Source organism: Hoplias malabaricus, chromosome 1, assembly GCF_029633855.1.
Source record: "Hoplias malabaricus isolate fHopMal1 chromosome 1, fHopMal1.hap1, whole genome shotgun sequence".
Classification (NCBI taxonomy): Eukaryota; Metazoa; Chordata; class Actinopteri; order Characiformes; family Erythrinidae; genus Hoplias; species Hoplias malabaricus.
The window spans coordinates 26,860,096-26,886,435 of NC_089800.1; the positions used below are offsets into that span (position 1 = coordinate 26,860,096).

A 26,340-nucleotide genomic window follows, 5' to 3' on the forward strand; every position below is an offset into this window, starting at 1 on the left:
CAAGCAGACCTCAGAATAGAACCAGACGTTCAACAAGCATCACTCAACATGTTCAGCACACACACAGACACAGCTGGGGTTAGCTTCCCACACACTCCTGTGCATAGGTTAGGGCACATCTAGTCAGATGATCTGTTTTGTTGAAATTCTAAGTGAAAATAAGTGCTCTACTAAGAAAGGCACTCTCTAGTTAATGACTGCCCTCTATCCGACAAGACGCTGATGGAAGATTGGCTGCCATAGGCTCCTGCTCACCTGCCTTAAGAACAATTATCTGCCCTCCATCCACAGCATCTGCTCCATTCCACACTGCTCCTGGATATTTGATAGGACTGGCGGGAAAATGTAACAAATAAATAAGTAAACAATATCTCCTTAAATTTCAACATAAATCAATGTAAAATGATTTTATTCCAAGTAGTTTTGGAGCATTTCTATTGGTTCAATCATCATGACATGTTTACAAATGTGGTCAGGGTTCCCCGAACTCTTTTACCTCTGTATTTACAGTAAACCTGTGTATCCAGGAGGACTGCGGAAGTAAAGACATGTCCCCTCATGCTGTGGTAATTACCATATGAGCCCTGCTCTGCCAGGATCCAGGACTACAGCAGTGTGGAGATTGGGTAAGCTGTAAAACATGAGGACGCTTGTATGTGAGGATCAGACGCGCTAATAACCGCCTGATGTCAATCACCGGCGAGTGCTCTGCGGATAATATGCTGTGATTATGGAGCCGTCCGGAGCGATGGATCACATCCGGAGAGGCGGGAAGGAGCTGGAGCAGCTGGAGGAGTCGGCAGCCTGTTATTAGCACTTTCTCCATCAAGACCTTGCAGCTGAACCTGAAGGAAAAGCAGCAGATGTGCACAGGCTGAACCTTTACTTCAGTAACCTCTGGGGAGCTAGAAGTACAGCCTTATTGCTGTAGTACATCACTGGCTTGATGTCATTATTCTTCCTGTTATACTGGGTGTGATTATAGACTCAGAGTAAGCTTCATATATCAGATCCACTGCGTATTATGTTGCTTTGTAGTTGAGCAATTTCATGAGGTACAGATGAGGCTGCTTCCAAACCTGGATTTACAGTACTTTGCAAACTAGTTCATGCAATTGTTTTAACTACTCACAAAGTAGAAACACTCTAGATTAGTTTTCAAGATTAAGCCTACCGCTGAAAATCTTTGGGTACAGTCTGAGTCTGGGAAATTGGCCCCAAATAACCTTAGAATACATACAGATAAAAATGAAAGTAAGAAAAAGTTGTGTTTTCCTACAGAAAGCTTATATCCAAAGTATTCTGATATACTGTGTTGATAAGGAATTGCAGGGGCAATGCGCATCAGGTGAAAATTTGCATTGAGAGAGTATTCTGAGAAAAGTTATGAACAGAGATTTAAATATGAAAAAAGTGGAAGAAAATATTTAAATCAAACTTATATCAAGAAAATATTTAAATCAAGCTTATTGATATTTCATGTTGTTTGTAAGAGTGCAGCTCCATAACGACTCTTGAAAGAAGACAGTATATAATTAATTTAAGCCATAATGAAACTATAATGTGGCACAAATCCCTCTCCTGCACGTGAAACAGCATTGTAGATCAGTGGAGGAGCAGTCCTGCTGTTGGCGGGTACTTTTTGGGACTGTTTTTTTAACGAGGTGGAGTTTTGATGTTTATGCAGATATGTCCGTGTTCTGCATGTTGTGTCTAAAATGGGATTAAATCAATTCTGATTCATCGAAGGCTTCTACTTGACAGATAAGCTTTGCTCTGTGGGATTGCTGTGAAAAGTTTGTGCTGTTAGAGTGTGTGAATGTGTGAACAACACCTAACACTCCGCTGAGACGTACTGGCAACCATAACCAACACCCCCCCCCCCCCCCCCCCCCCAACACCACCACACTACCTTGTGCTCGTCTTTGAAATGAATGAAGATGCTGACATCTCCCTGGCCTGTGCCTATCTTTTCTATCTCTCTTATTTTCCCACTTTTTTCATCAGGTGAATTCATTCCAAAGTGGTGAAGTAGGGAGGGGGAGGGCCAAGGCAGGGCTGGCTCCGATCTCATAGGAACTGATGAACTGTAGGCAAGTGTAGCTTTTAAGAGCATGAGAGCGCGACCTGCTTCCCAACTGAAAACAAGTTGTGCAGCATTAATGCAAAATGCAGCATGCATGCCAAAAGAAGAGCCAAGGGTGGTATAAGGGTTTTACAGACTCTTAAAGAATTCCTGATGTGCTTGTGGGCTCCCTCAGCCTCGACAAGGCCTCTTTTGTTGTCTGGAGATGCATCTCAATATTGCAATCAGAATAACATTTCAAAGGGTACTGATGGACAGTGCAGCACTTCAAAGTGTAAAGTGTGCAGACCCCTCAGTAGAATTAATACAAAGGCTGTTATGTAAAATGCCCCACTCCTGGGACTGAGGGGAATTCTAATGTTTAAGTGAAGCAGATCTCTGTGGTTTGGACTATAACCATAATAGGTAGTCCTCTTAGCTGCTAATACAACAGTTTATATAATAAAGTATGATGTTGGGAGGAAAAATTGGGGACGGGCAGAGTGAAGGAACAGCACTTTCTGTTACCACAACATCCACAGCTAAAAATCCCTTGGGCCAGGCACCAAGCCCTCCCCTAGGCACTGAGGTGGCTGACCATTTCTCCCAGTAAATGTATATTTACTGCCATAAAACATATTTCTGTGTGTCTGTGTGTGTACCAATTATATATCACATTGTGGAGACAAAATATTTTTACATTTGTACATATTTGTGGTGACTTGTCTTCCTTGTTGGGGCTGCTAGCAAGTGAAAACATGTTTTAAGTTTGGGTTATGGTTAGGGATTAGTTGTTAAGATAAATGGAAGTCTATGTTATGTCCCCACAAATCACATATGCAAGTGTATGTGTGTGTGTACATTGGGTTTGTTTTTTGTAAATCTAATTTTTTTTCACATTTGAGAATTACAGGTGATATTACGTATAATTCTAATAATGAATACAATCCTTCATTGTTTCAGATCATTAAAATCAAAGATGTGTTAAGTTATGATAATTGTCCAATGACTGGAATCTGACAGTGAGTCCAGCATTGCTTGTGCTCCAACTTCAGAAATACTCCGCAATTTCATGAGAAATGTGTGGTGGTTCTATGGAGAGACTGTAATGGAAAGGATTTTAATTTTCTACACTCATAAGAAAAGCAAAACCTACCTGATATTCATGGCTGCGAACCCAAGAGATAAAAATTAATGGACTCGCTCTCTGGGTAATATGGTCTCAAGGTGAGTTCATCCATATTTGATGAAAAGATCTTTCCCAAGATTTGTACAACACGTACTGTACTGTAATGAATTTCTGATGCCTGCCCAGCATGAAACATCATCCTGGACAGGGTTCAACTCTACACTTAACCATAATCTAACACATTAACTTTAATATTAATCATAAATCTAACCGTAACAACAAATCTGATCTTAACACTAACCTTAACAATGAAACATAACTCTTTACCCTAAACCTATACCAATAATCCACAAGTCTAAATCTATGCTCCACTCTGTGTTCTACCACAGCAGTTTACAGCACTGTTTCTGTAAGCTTTCTTCTGGTACAAAATAGAAAGTTTGCATGAATTTAACAAAACAGGCAGTGTACGGGAGTTCACTTAGTGAACATAAAGAAAACTATGAATTAGGACCAATTATTACACAGTTAGTCCTGACCTTTTTTTTCTTTTCTTTTTATTGAGAGGCGTTCAATATTGCACAATAATGCATTCTGACCAAAGGTCTTCAAATATTACTCCACCATGTACACATGTATCCTGACACCAGCTCTTTCAAGTTGGTGGGGTTGGGGTGGGGGATGCGGGATGCTTAAGCAGAGTAAGACATGTGATGATGTCTGAGAGCATTTCAAATTAAAGCTTTACAGAATCTAAAGAGTTAAGGTGCAGCAGACCCATTATCTGCTTTCTGATTTAAAAAAGAGAAAAGGGGTTTTGAAATTAAATAAAAGTCCCACCTGTTTGTTTTCCGGGGCTGTGGTCGGTGTGACTTGAGGCGCGTTCTGAACTTGTTGTAAACAGTGGATAAACCATGACTCTTTCCTGACTCTATCCATATTGGCACTGGTGTAATGACCTTCCACTGCAGTACAACTATACCAGTATCTCACATTATAGCACCCCCGTCCACTGTATTAGTGCTGTTAGTGTTCTCCAAGTTTGACTGGCTTCTCATTCCCTGCCTTTATCCTCACAATTTTGTAAAATCAAGCGATGGGAGATGGGAGATGAAGCAAGCAAGTGTAACTGAAAGTGAGAGATCAGTGTGAAAAACAGCAAAACTCCAATCAACTAAACCATTAAAACCCTAGTTGATGATTATGTTTAAATATTAATATGTTAGCTAGAGCAGATGATAAGTAGAAAAAAAGACCTTGGCCTAAATCTGACCGTAAAGTAACAGCACTGGTCATTACGTATCATCTACTTGAATAAATATAGAGAATTGTAACCTTAGCCATAATCTGAATGTGAGTCAGGTCATATAAAGTTGAACTCTTTGTTGCCTGCCACTCCGGTAACTCTACCTGGGCAGTGAAGGGTTGAAATCTGGGCATGGGCAAACCCAAGGATCCGGTGCTTTGCTTCTGAGTTAATGTGCCGTATCCCTGTGAAACTTTTCTGTTTGTCTCCTGTATGAATTAACCTTATCTGATTACAGAACTGTAGGACCCACACATACTCACACATCAAGCCTTTCCACTGCCAAAGGCAATCAGTAGCTATCAGCCCCCAAACCTGAGCTCTCCCACAAGATTCAGAGCTTGATTTGTCTGCAGGGAAAGACTCAGGCTGTGCCCAGAAGCCTCGCGCAAGTCTATCACCTCGAATTAGGCCAAAAAAAAAAAAAAACGGACGAGAAAAGCTCCCTTTTCCGCAGCGTGCACTTTGTAACATAATTGCCACCGCAAGGACAATTTTGTAGCAGTTTGCAGCATTAGCCACAAGGCCCAAGGCTTTGCTGAAGGATGTATTCGCCTCGGGTGTTCGCTTTCTCACACCTTGCAAAAATGTAAACTAATTCGCACCTCAAGGTAATTTGTAGAGACTTTTTTTTTTTTTGCTGTTGTGAGGACTTTGTTGTTTAAAATTGGCCTAGACTAGATTAGTATGCAGCACGCTTCAGAAACCAGATCTTCCAGTCTTCAGGTGCCACCTGACACGAGAGTAAACATGTGAATCTGAGTGGTCAGCAGTCTAAGCTTTAGCTCTGTCATCAGGACATCACACTGTTCAAACCCAGGTGATGTTTCAGCATTCAAGGCCAGGAGTCCAAGAAAGCCCTGGACTTGCGCTTCCTGGGTGGGTAGGATGACTCTGCCTCGGCCCAATCACTCAGCATCATGTTAGACAATACGGGAGTTTGTTAGCTAACATAACAGTTCTGAGCATGCCGTTTGTAAAGAAGGGGTGGCTGGGTAAAGCACATAAAAAAAATTAAATTGGCCATGTTTATTACATGTTAGCAATGTGCTTTTAAAGTCTTTAAAACTTGGTTCATAGAAATGGTTACCAAAGTTGCTTTGGTGAGTCAGAAGATAGGGTCATTTTTATTATATTATATTTTATTTAATTTTATTTTACTTATTCATTCATTCATGCATTCATGTATTTATTTATTTACCTTGGGGTTGTTTGTTTAATCATTTCAAAGTGAAAATGGATGTTTCCTTGGGAACCCTTTGGATTCATTACTGCATTCCCTCATTATAGGAAAATAGGGTTGGTGTTATCTCAGTGAAGTAAACCCCACTCCTCTGCTGTTTGTGGGAGGACGAGCAGACCTCCGGCATGGTTTATTTTCCCTGGGTTTAGTTGCGCTTCCTGCAGTGGAGATGTGCGAGGACGCAGTCCATCAACACTGCGTCCCTCAGAGTTAGAGCATGACAGCGCATCTCTCAAGAAAACACATTTGGAAGCCAAGTGTTAAAGCTGTCTTTTTGCAGCCATCAGAGTGTGGGCTGTGAAGGCGAAGTGTGTTGGGTTGAGAGGAGCGTTGGGCCATGGTAATTGTGAGCAGACAGGTCCAGACTAGCACATCGATCTCAGCTCCCGGACCTTCTGTCATACCTGATCTTTGCCTTGAGCTTGTCGAAGTCTACGCCGGTGATCTCACAATGTGGCCAACAAAATCCCACCCTGAGGCTTTTACACTATATAAGAGAGTTATGTCCAATAATATGGGCCAGTGTCAGGTTTTCTGATGTGAAAAACAGTAACACGTCCTCTACAGGGAACACCGGTGTGTCATTGTTCAGATTGTTTTTATTGGTGGAGCTGTACCAAAATCCATATGCCATAGCCACTGCTGTCATTTGACAGGTTTTGTTGAATTCTTTAGAGGACAATATTCCCCACATCCTGAGAGACTGTACAGAATCCCTGAGGCATCCAGGCCACTAGATGTCATTATAACTGCTGCATCGGAACTTAAAAGAGAATAATTATATAATGTATATAGTAGTTGTAGTTGTTGTATACAATTAAAGTGAGCCTCCAAGGAACACAAAGGATCTGTTATAAGTCAGAATATGTCATCACATCAGCACTAAGTTGGCAAGACAGATCTTGTTATTACATTTATTTAGCTCTGTTTACAATTACTGCTGTAATAAATCACTATACACTTGTATTAACTTGTAATAGCAGGAAAGGTATGTCGATTATACCCCTCAAGGTTTGTCCTACATTCCCAATGCCTTCACATTTTGCTTTGTTGTGCAGAGAGATTCTTTTAAACATAGTCATTTCTTTGTCATCTTGTATTTGCCTTGGGTGATTTAAACCTTTCAACATCTGGAATGGAAGTGGATTAAGGTTAGTCTGGGACTAATATAAAAACAAGTAGTAATTCAGCGTTGACGGTTCCCTTTATCTAAACTTAATTTTAAACTAGGTCTGGGAAACTGCATGGCCTGTGGATTTGTTTTCATTTTTAACTATACTTTACCTTACATAATTATTAAAATAATGTTAGCCACAAAAATATGTAATAATTACATTTAAACATAACTTATATTTAGATTTATTTTCTCTCCTTGTTTGAGTGAGATATGAGCACAAACTATTTACTCGCAAAGGACAACAACTTTATACTGTGTTCATCCTAATGTAATCAGGACCACCCAGCATGCTCCATTATATTGCTGTTGCTAGAGTTGTTGATGAGCCAGACACTAATGGCCCATAATATCACTACTCCGCCTTTCTTTTTGTTTCCACAGCTCCAGTGTTCTATTTCGGGGATGTACAGTACCATGTGGATGAGAGTGACGGTTATGTGGAGGTCAGGGTGTGGAGGACAGGATCTGACCTCTCTAAGATGGGAACAGTCACTGTGCGCTCCAGGAAAACTGACCCCGTTTCTGCAGAAGGTATATAGGCCTCATTTTTGAAACAGTGGCAAAAAAAAGAAGGCTATTTCTACGTGCTAATCTACTTAGATTTCATTTGATAAGTAAATAACCTGATCTAATGCAGCTGTCACGCCCTCGTCCTGTCATGTCTGTCTTCCCCGCCATGTGCTCTCTCAGCACATGGTTCTGTTTGTTGTTGCCCTAGTCCCGCCTTTGTTCCGCCTCCTCGTTTGTGTCTCATTTGTTACCCTGCCCTCTCATTATCTGTTTCAGGTGTGTCTCATTTGTGTGTGTATTTAAGTCCCCTTCTCTCACTTCCTCGTCGGACATTTCACATTGGTTGTGTCTCGTATCCAGTTGTTTCATTTCTAAGCCGTATCGCTCCCATCAGTTTGTCAGTTCCTCATTTTGTCTCGTCCGTGCCTCGCTTCGTTTCCTGTCATTGTTTTGTTTCTCCGTCGTCATTGAGTCTCACGTCTGTCTGTTTCTACTTTCCCTCGTTTTGGTTTTTGTCCTAGTCCCAGTCTCTGTTTCATTATTGCTTTTTGCAAATAAAGTTTATCTGTGTTTTAGCGTATGCGTCCGCCTCCGTCAGTCCGCCCTCCGCGAGTCCCTGACAGCAGCCCAAAAATATCATTAGCCTTTGTTGACTTCAGTGAATAAGAAATGGAGAGCTGGACATACCAGTAATTTTACAAAATCCACAGTTTATTTCACTAATGGAACACCAGAACATGACCCTTATAGAATAGGGGAACCATCACTTGTACTGTAAATGAACACACACACAGCCTGAATTAACAGTCATATTTGTAAATCCTTAGAAATATATTTAATGAATAGTGTAAAGCCTCCTTAAAAGGATGATAAATGTCATGGCAGCAGTGAGCAACAAACTCTGGTCGTAGTCTTAATTTCATAAGAAATGTGGGATGATCAGATTCCTAAACACCTTCTTTTTGAGTTCAGAACCTCTTGACTCCACCTTCTTTTCCTCCTTTGTGAATGTTCTCTCTTCTCCAGAGCTCTCCTCAGCCCACCTGTCCCTGATAAGGGCAGATATTGTTGCTGTAGTATCTAATCTAAAGCTCCACAGCCTAAACTCTGCACATTGAGTGGAGCATTGGAGAGTTGTGGGGGAGTAAACAGAGCGCTATCAACAGCACAGGCCTCAAAAGCCAAGCAAATGAATAACTCAGACTTTGCTTCAAAGCTGTGGTTTCAGGTGGAGGGGAGGAGAAGAAAGGCCTGGTCTCCACCTGCTGAGATTAATCAAGATTTTCTTTTGTCTTTTTTGACATTAATTATTCCATTCTGCTATTAATCACTGGGTGGGACAAGCATGACTGATGGTGGTTTTCAATAAAATGGTATTGATTTGTACATAAACGTGTCACGTAAATTGTACAGCTATGAAATATTGATATTAAAAAGCTGTAATATAACAAAAAATATATATTAACTACATTTATGAACACAGTTGATTATTAGACATTGTTGTACATTAAGTAATTACTGTAAAGCATTGATCAAATTCATAGAGAACAAATATCTATCCGTGAAAACATCAAAACCTCAGTAAAAAAATAAGCAATAATCAATATTAAAATTAAATACAACTATAGTAGTGGCTGGTTTAGAATTCTTAATAAGATTCAAATACACAAGATTATTAATGCAAGTTACTAAGGCATATTGTAAGAATATAAATATATATGTGAGTGAGTAAGAGGGTTACATTGCATTTCCAATTTCATTTTTTATCATTATTCATTTTTCTCAAAGCTTTGAAGTGCTGTAATAAAATATTTATCAATAAATGTGTGGTTTCCTTTGTTGATTTTCTTTGTTGTTATGGACATATGATGTTCGTATTTATGTTTTGTGGTTAAAACCCTATAACTGGAGACTCATTATGGTGATGTTGTCCACAGCTGGAGAGGACTATGTGGGGATCAGTAAGAACCTGGACTTTGCTCCGGGTGTAAACATGCAGACGTTTCGGGTCACTATCCTGGACGACCTGGGTCAGCCCATTTTGGAGGGTCCAGAGAAGTTTGAGCTGGTGCTCCGTATGCCCATGAATGGCATTTTGGGGGAGCCAGGAAAAACCATTGTCTTCATTAATGACTCCATCTCCGACTGTAAGTTTACAGCTGATCACATTTATGTCTTTTGTTTCATACATTTATTTTATAATGCAAGAGGTTTTTTACTAATGAATGACAAATAAACTGCATTACATTTTCCACAATTGTGAGTGTGTGAGTGACTGGGTGAGTGTGTGAAATGCTTCACAGATGTGAGTGACTGGGTGATTGTGTAAAACAGGTGTGAATGTGTGATGCTCTGTGATGGTCTTGTACACCATTGTCCCCATTGTGACTGTGTTTAGGATGAACCAGTTGCAGAAAATGAATGAATGAATGAATGAATGAATGATGAGCAAAGAACAGTAATCATTCCTTAATTAAGGCAACAGTATAGTATTTTCTCACTATGTCCATCTGTCTGTCTTTTAATTGTCTTTTCCTTGACCAGCTTTAAGCTACTGAAGTGTGTACTGATGTCTCTATTGTTTGTCCAGTGCCGAAGGTGCAGTTCCGTGATGCCATATACACAGGAAACGAGAACGATGGGAAAATCTCTGCCATCATTTACCGTAGTGGTGACCTCAGCTACACATCTAGTGTCCGCTGCTACAGCCGGCAGGGGTCAGCTCAGGTCATGATGGACTTCACTGAGAGACCCAACACAGATGCGTCAGTCATCACTTTCTCACCAGGTCAGCCTCCCTGCTGCCTTTAGCTCTGAGGGATCCGATATGAAAATTCCGATGAACAATTGATTGGGTCCACTTTGTTTCAGTTGCACAGGCATTCTAAAGTGTGGAATCCTTGTTTTCAATAATCTTAGGCCATATTAGTCATTATTGCACTGAAAGAATGTTTCTAACTTGATGCTAATATTCGTTGTTGTAAAACAGAAAGAACTGTTCTATCACAGAATAAGCTGCACTTTCTTAAAATAACAACAGCACAGAACAAAATTCTTATATAACAACAGCAGAACACTTTTTGTTGCCACGTAGAAACATTTTCAGAATGGTTATATACAAAACCATATAAAGCACACTCCATCGATATGAAAACCAATCTCACCATACAATTAACCATTTAAGCACACCAGTGGTTCTATATAGAACTCTAAACAGAACCATTGTCTTAAATCAAGATCTTTTGAAGATCCATGTTTTGTAAGTGTGATGCCTACATAATCATTTAAATTGACAATGATTGTTGGTGTGTGTGTGTGTGTGTGTGTTGTAGGGGAGGTGGAGAAGCCATGTACTCTGGTTCTAGTTGATGATACAGAGCATGAAGAGGTGGAGGAATTGAGACTTGTGCTTGGGAGCCCCAGGAGTGAGTCTCCATTTGGGGCTTCAGTTGGAGCTCAGAATGAAACCATCATTAAGATAAAGGATGACACCGATAGTAAGACCTTAACCTTCTGTCATGTTCACTCTGGTCTGTTGTAATAGAATGAAAATGTGTCAATAAATAACTACATTAATACATTTTTAAAAATAATAATCCATTTATCCATCAAAAATTAGTAAACAGTAATTCACCATGATTAGGTAACAGCAGAATATGGCACTTAGTGTTCTCCTCCAAGTGTGTTGTGTTGAGCTCCAGTGCCACTGTTAGCAGCAGTTTCATGAGAATAAAAGCCCTTTTGTGCTGTGATTTACCAGTGCAGTTCTCTCATTTTAACACACTTACCTGGTATAAACTGTCATGAAGGAGCAGTACTATAACACTGTTTTAATTATCATGTTTTTTCTACACCTGCCCCAGATTGAAAAGACTGTATCTCACCTACAGACTCACTACCCGTTTAAGAGATCTCTCCTTTTTCCTTACATGGCTGAAAGAGCTCCTGGCTGTAAATTCTCGTTTGCTGAGGATATTAAAGAGCTGGTGGTGGGCGGCTATGACACGAGCTGGAGGATGAATGTAAACAGTGGTTTACCACTCACCTCTGATTCCCTACGCTGAGTTTACCCTCAGTCTATTCTTATCTTCTCTAAAGGTCCTGCTGGAAAAGATTACGTGGAAGTGTGGAGTAGAAATGTCAAGTGCAGTGAACATAGAACATGTAACACAGAACTGAGCCATGGAGACTTTTTTGACTCGGAAACTGTGCTTAGAGCATTTAAAAATAGACGTTCAGAATCAAAAACAAGACCTAACATAGGGAACAAGGGAAATATATTGTTGTAAAACTAGTTCTATTTCCAAATGTTTGAAAAATAATAATGACCAAATTCTGCTGTCGTTTTGTGGTCATTTATTTATTTTATTTGTTTGTTTACCATATTTGTATAGTGATGGGCTAATGTGCTGCATTGTTCTTTTCTTAATATCAGACCTACCAAATGTCCACCATTAGAAACAGCCATGTTTGGAAACACAGCTGTTTTCCTCAAATGAGTGTAAAATATAACCAATGATATGCATTCTGAGTGTGAGTGTAGGATAGAACCCAGTTTCCCCACATCCCATCCCCGAACACTCTTTGTGATATTAGCCATCTGTCAGTCAACACAAGAGAACTGGTCAGTTAATGCTCTCCTCCAAGCGTTCAGACGTCCAGTCTTGTTGTGTTAGAATTGGCTGGTTTCACACATCTCAGTGGGAGCTTGTGCTCATCCTCATCCCAGCTTTGTAACATTGGGTGATTGGGGGAGTTAGGTAATGGTGGGGAAAAATTGGGTCATTAACTAAGACAGAGGAGAACACACTCAAGTCTCATTAAGTTCTTTTGGGGCAAGTCATGGCTCAACAACAACACAACCCACTTTAGTAGAACTGTAAACTCAAACTCTACATTATCTATCAATTCTAAAAGGTTTCAACAGTTTCTCACTGCACTGAACAGATGTGCTGCCACATGTTCAGGATTTGCTCTGAAGGAATGCACTTATGGACATGTTTGGTTCCCTACATTTGATTGACATCTCACTCTTCTCTGGTCCATCTCTTCCTCAGAGGCCATTATCAGGTTTGGAGCGACTAAGTTCAGTGTGAGTGAGCCCACTGAGTCTGGACATGTCTCTGTGGTGAAGATCCCTGTCCAGCGAGTGGGAGACACCTCTAAAGTGTCGGTGGTTCGTGTTCACACCAAAGATGGCTCAGCGTCCTCTGGAGAAGATTACCACCCAGTGTCAGAGGGTGAGTGCAATTAAAACTTATATATATATATATATATATACCTTTATAAAGCATGAGAGCTCCTTTAATGATTGTATACTTTATCTCCTTTTAGCACAGTGTCCCCAAAAGTATTTGTACATTGGTGTCATACCTAATATATACTAGATCAATTGTATTAGGGGTGAAAAGGCTCAAACTAAGTCAGTTTCATTTTAAAGTGACCATTCCAAGACTGTCCATTTTAAAACATACTGTCTTATAAGATTCTTTTATGTAACTCAAAAGCCTCTGTAAAACTATTCACAATCTCATAAAACCCATTGAGATGTGTGTAATAACAGCAGTTCCAGTTGTTTGGTGTTTGCACCTCTGTATTCACAGAGGGTGGGTTGGTTTGTGCAAACAAATCAAAGCAGATCAAAATGATCATAAAATGCAGCTCTAATGGGTTCAGATACAAGGTAAAGTATGCTATATAAATGTAACAGGCTTATATCTCAAATATATAGTTAACCATTATATAAATCATGTTTATTTAACATCTGATTTTATTTTTTGCCTGATACTGAACTAAATAAACCTACACAACTTATTTAAAATGTCAAGATGAAGAATAAGCCCAGAACTGAGAAAGTGTATTTAGTCATTTCATATGTTAAGATACATTGCATTATCATCAAAGTTTAAAAAACCTGGTGGTTAAATGGTTAAACATATTAACAGATTTGGCGAGGTCTGAGGTTTAGGGTAGATGGATGTGGTTTCACTATTTGGCAAACAACAGGTCACTGCTACCCTTTCTATCTCTGTTATATCTGATTATTAATGAATTTCAGTGTGTTTACCACTTGATTAATAATTATTAATAACTAGATTGTAATAAAATCATGAACCTTTATAAGTGTAGTCTTATTTAATCTTGTAAGTGTAAGTCTTTTTTATTCCCCACAAGGGAGGGTGATAGCCTAGCTCCCTCTATTGACAAACCATGCCTGCTTATGAACTTTATGAAAGTGTACCCATGGTTCAAATTCTCCCATACGTTTGGGGCCAATGTATGCAGTTCTTTTTCACCCAGACTGTGTCCTCAAACAGGTGAGAATATCTGGTGAAAGAAAAAATATTTTCTGTGTTCATACTTAAGTCTTTGACTTTCCCCTCTCACAGACATTGAATTTAAAGAAGGAGACACAGAGCACACAGTGGAGATTGAGATTCTGTTTGACGGCGTGAGAGAAATGAGAGAAGCGTTCACAGTCCACCTGAAGCCGGATGAGAACATGGTCGCTGAGATTCAGGTGCTCAATTTTATGGAGTAGGGGTTACATTCTAGACCCATTAAAATATTAGTGATGATGGTTGGTTGGCTTGTATTGGCTAAGGTGAGATGAGCTCTACATTGGTCAATGCTTTTCACCCTGCTTTACAAGGTCTAATCTTTCCAGTGTATAATAAGAGTCCTTGGGCAAGACACTTAACACTGCATTAGTATGACTCTAAAATACTATACACACCTTGTCATTTTTAATGATGTGTATTTAATAACCCACCCTGGTTCTTATGCAGATGACCAAAGCCATCGTGTACATAGAGGAGATGAACAGCATGGCTGATGTGACCTTCCCCGCTGTGCCAGTGGTCATTTCCCTGCTGCACTATGATGAACCCAACAGTGCCCAAGACAGCCCACCAGCTGCTGGATACCCTGTCGTCTGTGTCACAGTGTGTATCAGTCTCAACTAAAGTCAGTCTAGATGTGTATTAAAGAGTTCTACTGTTAGCATCACTCACAGCTGGAGTTCTTCCTCTCACACTTTCTCTGATCTTACAGAGATTTAGAAATTCTATCATGGCTTGCTCTTATTCTTCTTATTCGTATTAATTTGTATGACTGTATTTTGATGTGCTTTCTTCTGTGGAGATGATGTGTTTTCTTACTGCCTGCTGTTTTATGTTCACTTTGCTTGATCACATCTATGAAGCTACATTTTGGGGGGAAAAAAGACACTTTAGAAAAGACCATTTTCTTTTCTACTTTTTCTATTATTATTTTATAAGTATTTTATATATTACATTCTAAAATGTTGAAGTCATTATTAAAAATACATTTGAAGATGCTAGTTTTTAATTACTCCACCAACTATGTAGCGTAATGCTGCCACTGTCTAAGGTTTGGGACAGTCACCTAAAGATTGCAGGTTTATTCTGAATTCCTGAGATCCAAGTAGAAAATTTCAAATGGAAAGTCCCCACATTACCTACTCAGAAAGTGTGGAGAGCTTCACCAACCCTGAGTTCAGAATCCAAGATGGCTGCCCACACATCAGCAGTGTGTAGAAGCTGTCTTATCATAGATTTTATTAGCACTTCAATTTGTGTCTATTTGTATTTCTGTTTCATTTAATCAGTCATACACAGTCTTGTCCAACTTTGTATGTGGATGTGTTTCCATGGTGATTGGATGCATAAAATGCTGCATAATGCCGTTATCAACTGGTATCACTAACAATGTTAATCAGGAACAAGCTAACATTGAAAACCAATATAGTATTATATTTTGGGTTACAGTACTGTATTGCTATTATAGTCTCCATGAAACAACTGGACCATGCATATTAATTAAGGCTTTGCAGCTTCTACACTATCATTGTTCTCATCTTCAAAACCATCTCTCTCTCTGTCTATCTCTCTTTAGGCCTGCAACCCTAAGTATCCCCACTTTGACCGGACTGGTTCTATTTGCACTGACGAGCAAATAAACAACACCCTAACCCAATACCGCTGGCTGGTCAGCGCGCCAACAGGGCCGGACGGAGTCACCAGCCCCATGAGAGAAGTGGACTTTGACACCTTCTTTACCTCCTCCAAAAGCATCACGCTGGACTCTGTGTACTTCCAGGCTGGTTCCAGGGTGCAGTGTGCAGCCAGAGCAGTCAATGCCAACGGCGATGAGGGTCTGGAGCTCAGTAGCACCATTATCTCCATCAGCGTTGAGGAGGGTGGGTGATAAGGCTCTGTACACTCTGCTGAGGGATTAAGTATCAGCTACAGTGGAGGATCACTGTAAACAGCGCCATTAAATCCAGTGTTAGCCTTGATCTGAACCATGTGAAACCAATGCATATGCATATCAAACAAAAGGGCACATTCACTAGAACATTTATAGTGAAGAGAAATTTGGACCCTGCATTTAACACTGGGTGAATTTAACCCAATTTTTTCAGGGCTGTGTGAACATGTCAAATCAGATTTATTCAAATCAGATTTGAGTCACTTTCTCAGTTGTTTGTATCAGATTGTATTTCATGCATCTTTTTTGCTTTCACGCATCAGCCAGCACCGGCAGCGTGGCAAGACAACAATGGAGGTGAAGCTCGGCCCAATCCCTAATTGTGACATACTCCCTGCACAAGTACACTTCATGAAATTTATAAATGGATTCACAAGTCTACATGCACCACTTCCGTGTAGAAACCATTATGTTATGACCTACATTGTGCACTATGTAGTGTGGAGGTAGACATTTGAGACATAGCCAAACTCTTGGTGTAATCTAGCAGTAATAGCAGGCTGACTTTTTTTTTCTCGTTCTCATCCTAGTCATGAGCAGTCAGCAAACTGTTTGCTGTTCTCCTGAATAAAATGTGATGCACACATGAGCTACTAATGCATTCCTTTCCAGTCATCCCACAAATAATGTGAACAACACTGAAGCCCTGCCCTTATAGCCTGTCATAGGCAACAGAATATGTCAATGGAACTGTAGTTAACTGTTCCATCATACAATGCAATCATACAATACAGTCCTCGGATTTTAGGCTCTGTGTGTGTTCTCCCTGTGCCTGTTTGGGTTTCTTCCAGGTGTCCTGATTTTTTTAATCAGTAAAAAACACATATGGTAGGTGGACAGGTTGTGTGAAATTGCCCATGGGTGTGAGTGTATGGGTGAGTGTGTGATGGAGTGGCATCCTGTCCAGGGTGTGATCTTGCCTTTAACGAATGTATGAATGAACTCTGTTCCTCAGTAAAATTTATGACAAGATCATTTTTGACAGATTTCATAATCCCATTTTTAATGTGTCTTAATTGAAAGGCCAGTTTTCTGAGCAGCGCAAGATTAATTTATGCTGTCGTTGGTGTTTCTCTGTGTAAAACCCATTTCTCTCCAGGAGCAGTAGGTCTAAGCTGTGTCTGGGAAGACAGCCCATACAGAGTCTTCCACAGAGACTCTCTATTCCCCCTGCAGTTCCGACACTATGACTACAAATGCAGTTCTTAGGAAATGATCCAGAGCTGGAACTGCACTCTTTTATCACTCGGCTCTCTGAGGTGTTGATAACTAAATTGATCTCGACAGCGGAAGTGGATGAGAGTCCTGGGCTGGTTCTGATGGACTGTGCTGATGGAGTCTGATTGTGTTGCTGTTTTGTTGCCAGGTTTGTGCCAGCCTCGTGTGCTGGGCGCTGTGGGTGCCGAGCCATTCTCCGCCAAACTGCGCTACACTGGACCCGAAGACCCTCATCATCCCAACCTGATCAAACTCACTGTCACCATGCCGCACATAGACGGTGAGAAGGTTTCTCAGTAATTTGCATAAGGAGGGCATATTTGGTGCATGGATGATGCGGCTTGACCACCTGTTGTGGTTGCAGTGTATGGAAATGAAATGAATGTGGCTAATTAAAGCTCTGCCAGTCATTTTTAATGAAGGAAAAATGGCCCACGTGTATCCATGTAGTCTCTCATATTTGATCTCATAGGGATGCTGCCAGTAGTGTCCACTCGTCCACTGTCTAACTTCGAGTTGACCCTGAGTCCGGACGGGACACGGGTGGGTAATCACCGCTGCTCTAATCTTCTGGACTACAGCGAAGTCAGAACACGCCACGGCTTCATCACCAAATCCACAAGCAACCCAGAGACCACTGGGGCAACAGCTCCTTACCAGTACAGCACCACTCTGAGGGGGGCCAGTACACTGCGCTTCTACCAGAACCTGCACCTGGAGGCCTGTCTGTGGGAGTTCGTCAGCTACTACGACATGTCCGAGCTCCTCAGCGACTGTGGAGGGACCATCGGAACAGATGGCCAGGTGGGAGATTGATCAGTGTCCTTGGCTTGGCCACCTGTTGTGGTCACAGCATATAGAAATTAATGTGGGCAATTACAGTTAAGTGTCATTGTCATTTTTAATGAAGGAAAAAAAGGAAAGTTTCTGTACTGGATACTGATTGGCTGAGCCATGTCCATTATAATATGTCATTATGATCATCACACACAGATCGGCCATAACATTAAAATGATCTCGTTTCTACACGTATTGTCTTTTTTAGCTTAACTGATCATAGGTGCACTTTGTAGTTTTGCAATGACAGACTGTAGTCGTTTTTGCTTTGCATAGACCCTTTTACCTGGTTCTTCAATGCCCAAGACCCTCAGTAAGCCACCACAGGGCAGGCATGAGCTGGGTGGTTCGTAGTGCTGCAGTGACATGGTGGTGGTGTGATCAGACACAGCACTGCTGTTCGAGTTTTTAAACAGTGTGCTCTATTGGACAAACCTACCTTGTTGGTCCACCACACAGATGTAAAATCTGACACAGTAGCTCATCTGATGCTGCACAGTTTGCGTTGGTCATCTTCTAGCACTTCATCTGTGGCCACAGGGAGCCATTTTATGAATGTGGGTGGCCATTTTTACATCACAAAACAGAGTGGAGAAAAGTAAACATTTTTTTATATTGTTCCTGATGAATTCCGAGGATGAGTGAGGGCCCATAAACACCTTACAACTTCATTAGAAGTCTGACAGAGAGTCGGCTTTCACTAGAGGTCAGCTGTAATGTCCAGTTTCTTTACAGAAAGCTCAGGAACTACATGTCAGAAAGTTGGGACGCCTCTCCATCCAACATGTTATAATGCATTAATAAGGTATGTGTCCCAACTTTGCTGCAGTAACAGTTTCTTCTTTTATAGAAAGCCTCAAAAGTAAAAAATGCACATAAACATTAGTGAAGTCTGGTAGTGATGTTGGATGGATAGTTACGTGATCACTAACACTACCTAAATGCATCGCAGTGTTGACAAATTGCAGGGGCTGTATATCTCTCTAGGCTTCGCTAGAATGACCCTTTGTTCTGATTATTGCTTTTCTATGGAGATTATACAAGCTGTGTGAGTACAACTGAATACATGGGTGAGAAATGCATGCATCTGAACAGAGATGTACTCACTCATGTCCACAAACCCCCTGGACATATTGTGTAGCACATAGAACCTGATTCCCCCCAGCAGAGCCAATAAATGCAAAACACTACAGCACTAGTTAACTGCTGAAGTTTACTGGCATTGACTCTGGGTTTGTGGACCCCCACATCGTCCTGCGAGGCCCACTGTTTGCTTTTCTACAGCAGTGAATGTAAATTCACACTGGGATCATGAAAGGACTTCTGTGTCGTCTTTCCTCTGTTTTATTTTTTTCTTTTATTTTATTGCTGTGTGGTGGACAGGGACAGTCCCCAAAGCACTCTCTCCACTGATTACACACACACACACACACACACATGCCTACACCAGCCGGCCATTCGCTCTCACCATGGAAACCACAGCCACCAGTTCTCCCTGCAGTTAATTAAAGGAGACAAGTGTCATAAAGGGACGGCTGGGTGCAAAGGCCATGTTCTGTGAGAATGGACCTTGTGCCACAGCCGCTGAAGTCATTCCTATTTAAAATCACACTCTCCACTGGACCTTTACACTCCTAGACTCTCTCTTTCTCTGGTGACTGGAGGTGACCCGAGACCCTGCAGAAGACCAGGGGGCTTGTAATTGTCACAGTTAAGCAAAAGGTCATGTCGCATGTGCTTTCATATCATCTTTGTTGGAGTATTAAAAAATCCTTTTATTTCTTATTATTTGAAACTGCTCTTTGCAGACGGGCCCTATGTGAAGCTCTAATGGATTGGCATAGGATATTTTACATCTTATCTTGTGTATGATTATAATTATCTCTTATTAATTAACTTTAGTAATAATGAAAACCAAAGATTACCAAAGCTTCTAAGACGTGCTACAGAGGATAATTTTTAAAGGACTATTTTCAACAAGTTTTCTGTCACACAGAAGCATGCACAGAATTAGGTAAGGACTCCATGGGTCTTTTGGATGCTCAGGGTTCTATTTAGAATCACTGATGTCTGCAGAACTTAATATTGGTTTTATTTTTCTGATTTCAAGGAATAAAATGAAATGAAGGGTGTCAGTGGATTCACTGTTTGGTTAATAACTATGCTGTTCTTGCCAGTTGCACTCAGTGTATGTGAATGATAACTGGAAATATGTGTAACACTGGTATAAATGTAGAATGAATAGTTGGACAAAAAGGCCCTCTAGCGGTGGAGAGGGTGACTGACACATTTCCACATCAACGTATGCCTTATAATACGGAACCATATAAACGTATAAATAACCTGACAAGTCATTTACTTTAAATTGGTAAAATTCAGAATATCTGATTATTAATAGGTTTGCAAATGTCCAGGGTTTGTTTGTTTGTTTGTTTTTTTCTGTGATCTCAGACGACCACGATTTACTTAACTTTGTATCTCATTTTTAAAAGGTATTCCATTAATAATTATAATAATAAGGAGTTTGGCGTGTTCTCCCAGTATCTGCGAAGGTTTCTTCCGGATGGTCCTCCCACAGGGGCCGTTACTAACAGTAGGGTTTAAGTAATACATCATTAAATCTGTATTGTCCATAGTATAGTGTATTGAAAAAAGCATGATGTTTTGTTTGTGTGTGTGTGCAGGTTCTGAACCTGGTGCAGTCGTACGTGACCCTGCGTGTCCCTCTGCACGTGTCCTATGTGTTCCACTCTCCAGTGGGCTCAGGGGGATGGCAGCACTTCGACTTGCAGTCCGAGCTTAGGCTCACGTTTGTGTACGACACCGCCATCTTGTGGAAGGATGGCATCGGCAGCCCACCGGAAGCAGAGCTGCAAGGCAAGTCTCAATTAATAATAATAATAATGGACAATAAATGCCCCATGGAATCTCAAGTCTTGAGATTTACAAATAAAAAATTAATTTAAATAAATTAAAATGCCTTGTATTCGAAAAGTTGCCCTGTGAGGGACTGGCGTCCCCTCCAGGGTGTATTCCCGCCTTGCACCCAATGGTTCCAGGTAGGGTCTGGACCCCCCGCGACCCTAAATTGGATAAGCGGTTACAGATAATGGATGGATGGATGGATGTATTCGAAATATCGTATGTATGGCACAGAAACGACAGCATTTCAAAGCCTGTTTATGTCATTGTGATTTTTGTTACTTTTCAGGGGCTCTGTATCCCACCAGTATGCGGATTAATGAACTAGGCCGCCTTGTTGTTAACTTCCGCACAGAAGCTCGCTTCAGGGGTCTGTTTGTGACCTCCCACCCGGGTGAGTAAAGCATTTGTGGCAACTTTGACAAGGGCCTTATTCTGCCAGAAATATTGTTTCAGTCAGAGCATCTAAAGACTGCAGGGCTTCCTGGTGTGTAGTGGTTAGCACCTACCAAAAGTACAGTAGTATATAGGTGCAAAAATGCCAGCCAAAGCACACAAAGCAGAAACACACACGTAAAAGAAGAACAAAAACTGCATAAACACACACAAAATCAGAAAAACACCAACATTAGCTTGAACAAAAAGGATAGGTCCTTACAGGAACATGACTTGCTCATTGCTGAGAATCATGTCATTATTATCCATGGTGGAAAGAACCAGTGCTGTACCAATGCTGTGGACAGTTCTAAACTCTGGAGACTTCCTCTAAACCATGTATTATTCCTGTCTTTTGTTTGACCAAAGCTATCAGACCTGACCACACTTGTCTCCACAGCCTCGCCTCTGACCTCCATGATTATGTGCCCGGACCACCCTGGGCTGACCTTTAACCTCAGCCTGGTGAGGAATGAGCCCACCTACAACCAGCCCATGCAGCAGTGGACCTTCATTTCTGACTTTGCTGTGAGTAAAGACTCTTCTCTTCTTAATTCACCATACTTCTTCATACTGAAAGTTGTTAGGAAGGATTCAGAACTGGACCAATCATGGTAATAGTAGTAGTTGTAGTAATATTGCAAGTAGTTATAGAATAATGTGTTTTGAATAATTAGTTTAAATATTAAATCCCATCTGATGTGTTTTTGCTGAAACGTTCTCCTGCAGGTGAGGGATTATTCTGGAACCTATACAGTGAAGCTGGTTCCTTGTACAGCTCCTCCCAGTGTGGAGTACACTGTTCCCCCAATGTGTAATCCCAGAGATCCTGTCACCTTTGATCTGGACATTCGCTTCCAACAGGTCATCACATAAACATAAACCGTCACTGTAAAACTCATTGTGAACTCATCAGATTGTGTAATTCTGTTATTACTATCGATGATGCTGTTTATGTTATGGTTGCCGTAAATGTCTGCCTCTAGGTGAGCGACCCAGTAGCGGCAGAGTTCAGTCTGAACACACAGATGCTGCTGTTGTCTAAGAGAACTTTGTGGCTGTCAGATGGCTCCATGGGCTTTGGACAGGAGAGTGACACTGCATTCTCTGAGGGTAAAGCTCAGGACGTTTCAGTTTCCTCTCATTATATTTAATGTATGAGACCTTTAAACAGTAACATCATGCATTATTATCTAGTATAATACATTATAAATGTCAAGAACAATATATACATGTATACATACAAATCAAACATAACATTATGACCATCTCCTTGTTTCTACAATCACTGTCCATTCTCTCAGCTCCCCTGACCAAACAGAAGCACTTTGTAGTTCTACAGGTACAGAGTGTAGTGCATTTGTTGCTCTGCATACGTTGTTTGCACAGATTCTACGTTCTTCAAATATCAGGACCCCCACATACCAGGTATGAATGATTTGGGTGGTGGATCATTCTCAGCACTGCCGTGACACTGCGGTGGTGGTGGTGTGTTAGTTGGTGTTGAGCTAGTAAGAGTGGATCAGACACAGAAGAGATCTTTGAATTTTTAATCCCTGTATCCATTCTGTTAGGCACACCTACATCATTGGTCTACCTTGTAGATGTAAAATCAGAGATAGCAGCTCATCTGTTGCTGCACAGTTTGCGCTGGTCATGCTCTAGTCCTATATCAATATTTGCAAGACATTGTCAGCTGGATAATTTTGGTTGGTGGATTATTCTCAGCAGTGACACTCAGGTGTTTAACACCATAAGCAATGCTGTGTCTGATCCACTCATACCAGAGCAAGACGCACCACCACCATGTCAGTGTCACTGCAGCTCTAAGAATGATCCGCTACCCAAATCATACCTGCATCTTGGAGGTCTTCTTGGGGTCCTGACCATTGAAGAACAATGTATGTAGAGTGACTACAGTGTAGAGTGGATTACAGTTTGTGATTGTAGAACTCCACATTGTGCTCCTGTATGGTTAGTGGAGCTGAGAGAATGGACAGTGAGTGTAGGTGGCCATAATGTTATGTTTAACCAGTATGTTTATTTTTTGAATAATGTAAAAAAATATAATATATTTATACTGTATTACAATGCATAATGCTCCCATTATAATCCAGTATGACCCGTACCTACACAATATCATCATGTCCTGCTGTTTATTTTAGTATGTTAGCCATAATAAGTAGTAAAAGTCCTGTACAGATTTTTTATTATTTTTTTGTTATTAACTGGCAATTGGGGATACCATATGGTTATAATCCACTATGGTAATATTATCATATTGGATTAAAATGTTTTCCTTCAGTAAGATGTAGTTCTGCTTATGTTCAGGTGATATAATCTATGGACGTGTTATGGTGGATCCTGTACAAAACCTTGGCGACTCATTCTTCTGTACGATTGAGAAGGTTTTCCTGTGCACTGGAACTGACGGATACGTACCAAAGTATAATCCGGACAACTATGAGTACGGCTGCCTGGCAGACGCTCCATATCTGCTTTACAGGTTCAAGATCATCGTAAGTAAATGATTAACAGATTATGAATAACTACACAGGAGGGGATGGGATGGCACAAGCTCTATAATATTCCAGAACTTTGGCACAGGCCACATTTTTTGTTTTATTTACTGCTAATATTCAACATTCAATCAATTCTCGAGTCACCTTCTGGTCACTATTATTGCTACCTGATAACACCTGTCTAAATTGTGTCTTCACAACATAGACATCTTAATTCTGCTAAAAGTAATCTTATGCCAAGCTAAACGCCTTTTATCTGCAGGACAAAGCTCAGCCGGAGACTCAAGCGAGGATGTTTGGTAGCATCAGCTTCAATGCTCTACTAGCTGTTGATGACCCTCAGGCTTTGGCTTTGGTCAGACAGCCAGGATCAGACGGGTTTAGACTGGACTCAACCGCCTTGTTTCAGGTAAAATGAGTGTGTGAAATTCTCCACAGGTGTGAGTGTGTGTATGAGTGACCCTGCGATAGAATAGCACCTTGTCCCTGCTGTGTCTGGCTTGTATCCAGTGATTTCAAGTAAGTTCCAAACCCACCATGAGGCTGATCAGGGTAAAGATGCTTCAGTAGATGAATAAAACAACTAATGAGTGAATGAATGAACAAACAAACTATATTTGCTGCTCTTTACAGGTGTCTTCAGGCAGGGAGTGGTACATTCACACCATCTACACCGTCCGCTCCAGAGACAATGCTAACAGAGGCATTGGGAAAAGAAGTGTGGAGTATCATCAAGTAACTCAACATCAACGGACTCTTCAAAACAGCTTGACTCGATCCAAAAGATCTGCCAGTGTTCAGGTTCTGTCAGAGGAGATTGGTACCGAGAACGATCGAGGAACCAACATCCTTCACATAGCGCTGGAACGCAGTAACCAACGACAACTTAAGCCCGATATTAACATCCAAAGTGTGGTCCATCCTACCAAGGGGCCACCCATAGAAACTGATGAGGATGACCTCATCACAATCATTGGAATTGTGGTAGGTGTTCTCTTGACTGTACTCCTGCTGGTTCTGGTGGTTCTGCTGGTGCGGTTCAGGCAGGAGAAGAAGGGCAGCAAGCCTCCGAAATGCTCCAGCAGCACTGAGCCCATGATGACTCCTCATTCCCTCAATACTAACGACAGCTCAGAGGTCTGACCATTTTTTTTTTTCTGAGATCTTCACCAAGCGGACACTTTAGAACCGTCATTAGAACCATTTTTGTTTTGCAAGTGCCTCTTATTTATGAACTGATACTTTGACAAGTAAAAGCTTTGAAGTGACTAAGAAGATGTAAGGCCAGAAAACGCAGACACAATAAACACAGACAAACACAAACGCAAGACTGGAAGGTTGTAACTGTGTTAGGTTATCCACCTTTCCAACTGTTCTAGAACGTTCTCTCCTCTTCATATCGCACTAAAATGCTCATTGGGTTACAATTTCCTCTTTATTCATGACACTGTAACATGTTCTACCAAATTAATACACTTCTAGAAGGTTTTTTCTTTCTAGAATGTTGTAGAACAGTGGTTCTCAGACTTTTTAGACTAATAACCACCCATTGTTAAACCAAAAGCTCCAAGTACCACATATAAGCCACATCACAGAAACACACACACAACACAAGTTGTACACAGTAGACATGCAAATTTATTTACCACTTACCATATTAGTGAAAGGGGCGGCACGGTGGCGCAGCAGGTAGTGTCGCAGTCACACAGCTCCAGGGGCCTGGAGGTTGTGGGTTCGATTCCAGCTCCGGGTGACTGTCTGTGAGGAGTTGGTGTGTTCTCCCCGTGTCCGCGTGGGTTTCCTCCGGGTGCTCCGGTTTCCTCCCACAGTCCAAAAACACACGTTGCAGGTGGATTGGCGACTCGAAAGTGTCCGTAGGTGTGAGTGTGTGAGTGAATGTGTGTGTGTATGTGTGTGTGTCTGTGTTGCCCTGTGAAGGACTGGCGTCCCCTCCAGGGTAAATTCCTGCCTTGCGCCCGATGATTCCAGGTAGGCTCTGGACCCCCCGCGACCCTAAAATTGGATAAGCGGTTACAGATAATGGATGGATTGATATTAGTGAAAGGTTTGAGCCTAGCCCTGTAGCGGACGGGACTAGATTAGTAATTTTAAAAGCACATCTGGCTTGGTCTTGGTTTGATCATATCTTTGGCAATTGGCAAACAAAGTTCTTGACCAATTTTGTATTTGCTTACATAGGATTATATGGGTTTTGAAAACTTGAACGGCAGTATTCTTTTGGTGCTTTTCCACCGTTTGTGTCCTTCTGTACACGACTCGACTCGACATGGCTCCGCACACTTATAGCTTCTTGCTTTTCCACTGTCGCTGTTCCACAGTTTGAGAACCAATGTTCTAGAATATACATTCACCCTCACATTGTTCTAAAATATTCTGTCCATTTTAACAGCTTCAGAACATTCTCCAGTTATTGAGACCACTCTACACTTCTCTCCCATTTTGGGACTGATCGTAACTTACTATTCTTTTAAAACATGTGGCCTTGCCTGCACACATGTGTATTTTAAATATATATTTTTATTTTAACATAGATTTTTTTCTCTGCATTTTAGCCAATTTTTTTATGTTTTAATGTGGACTGAGATCTTTTTTGAAATATTGATTGTGTTGATGGGAGAATTTTCAAACCATAGGAAGAAAACATGACATAAATATGACCCTTG

At 41.0% G+C, this 26,340-nt stretch overlaps 1 protein-coding gene across 1 annotated transcript in view; it reads left to right on the top strand.

Moving 5' to 3' along the window:
* Nucleotides 1–26,088, top strand: part of frem2b (FRAS1 related extracellular matrix 2b) — a 92,334-nt gene extending 66,246 nt beyond the window's left edge. The window contains exons 8-25 of the mRNA XM_066677534.1: nucleotides 7,302–7,451; nucleotides 9,368–9,577; nucleotides 10,021–10,218; nucleotides 10,763–10,927; nucleotides 12,488–12,670; nucleotides 13,820–13,950; nucleotides 14,219–14,374; nucleotides 15,348–15,651; nucleotides 17,089–17,220; nucleotides 17,413–17,744; nucleotides 20,462–20,654; nucleotides 20,989–21,093; nucleotides 21,535–21,662; nucleotides 21,864–21,998; nucleotides 22,121–22,247; nucleotides 23,466–23,653; nucleotides 23,919–24,065; nucleotides 24,290–26,088. Coding sequence (XP_066533631.1) covers nucleotides 7,302–7,451; nucleotides 9,368–9,577; nucleotides 10,021–10,218; nucleotides 10,763–10,927; nucleotides 12,488–12,670; nucleotides 13,820–13,950; nucleotides 14,219–14,374; nucleotides 15,348–15,651; nucleotides 17,089–17,220; nucleotides 17,413–17,744; nucleotides 20,462–20,654; nucleotides 20,989–21,093; nucleotides 21,535–21,662; nucleotides 21,864–21,998; nucleotides 22,121–22,247; nucleotides 23,466–23,653; nucleotides 23,919–24,065; nucleotides 24,290–24,799 — 3,494 coding nt within the window. The 3' untranslated portion in view covers nucleotides 24,800–26,088. The remainder of the gene's footprint in view (nucleotides 1–7,301; nucleotides 7,452–9,367; nucleotides 9,578–10,020; nucleotides 10,219–10,762; nucleotides 10,928–12,487; nucleotides 12,671–13,819; nucleotides 13,951–14,218; nucleotides 14,375–15,347; nucleotides 15,652–17,088; nucleotides 17,221–17,412; nucleotides 17,745–20,461; nucleotides 20,655–20,988; nucleotides 21,094–21,534; nucleotides 21,663–21,863; nucleotides 21,999–22,120; nucleotides 22,248–23,465; nucleotides 23,654–23,918; nucleotides 24,066–24,289) is intronic.
* The last annotated feature ends 252 nt before the right edge of the window (nucleotides 26,089–26,340 follow it).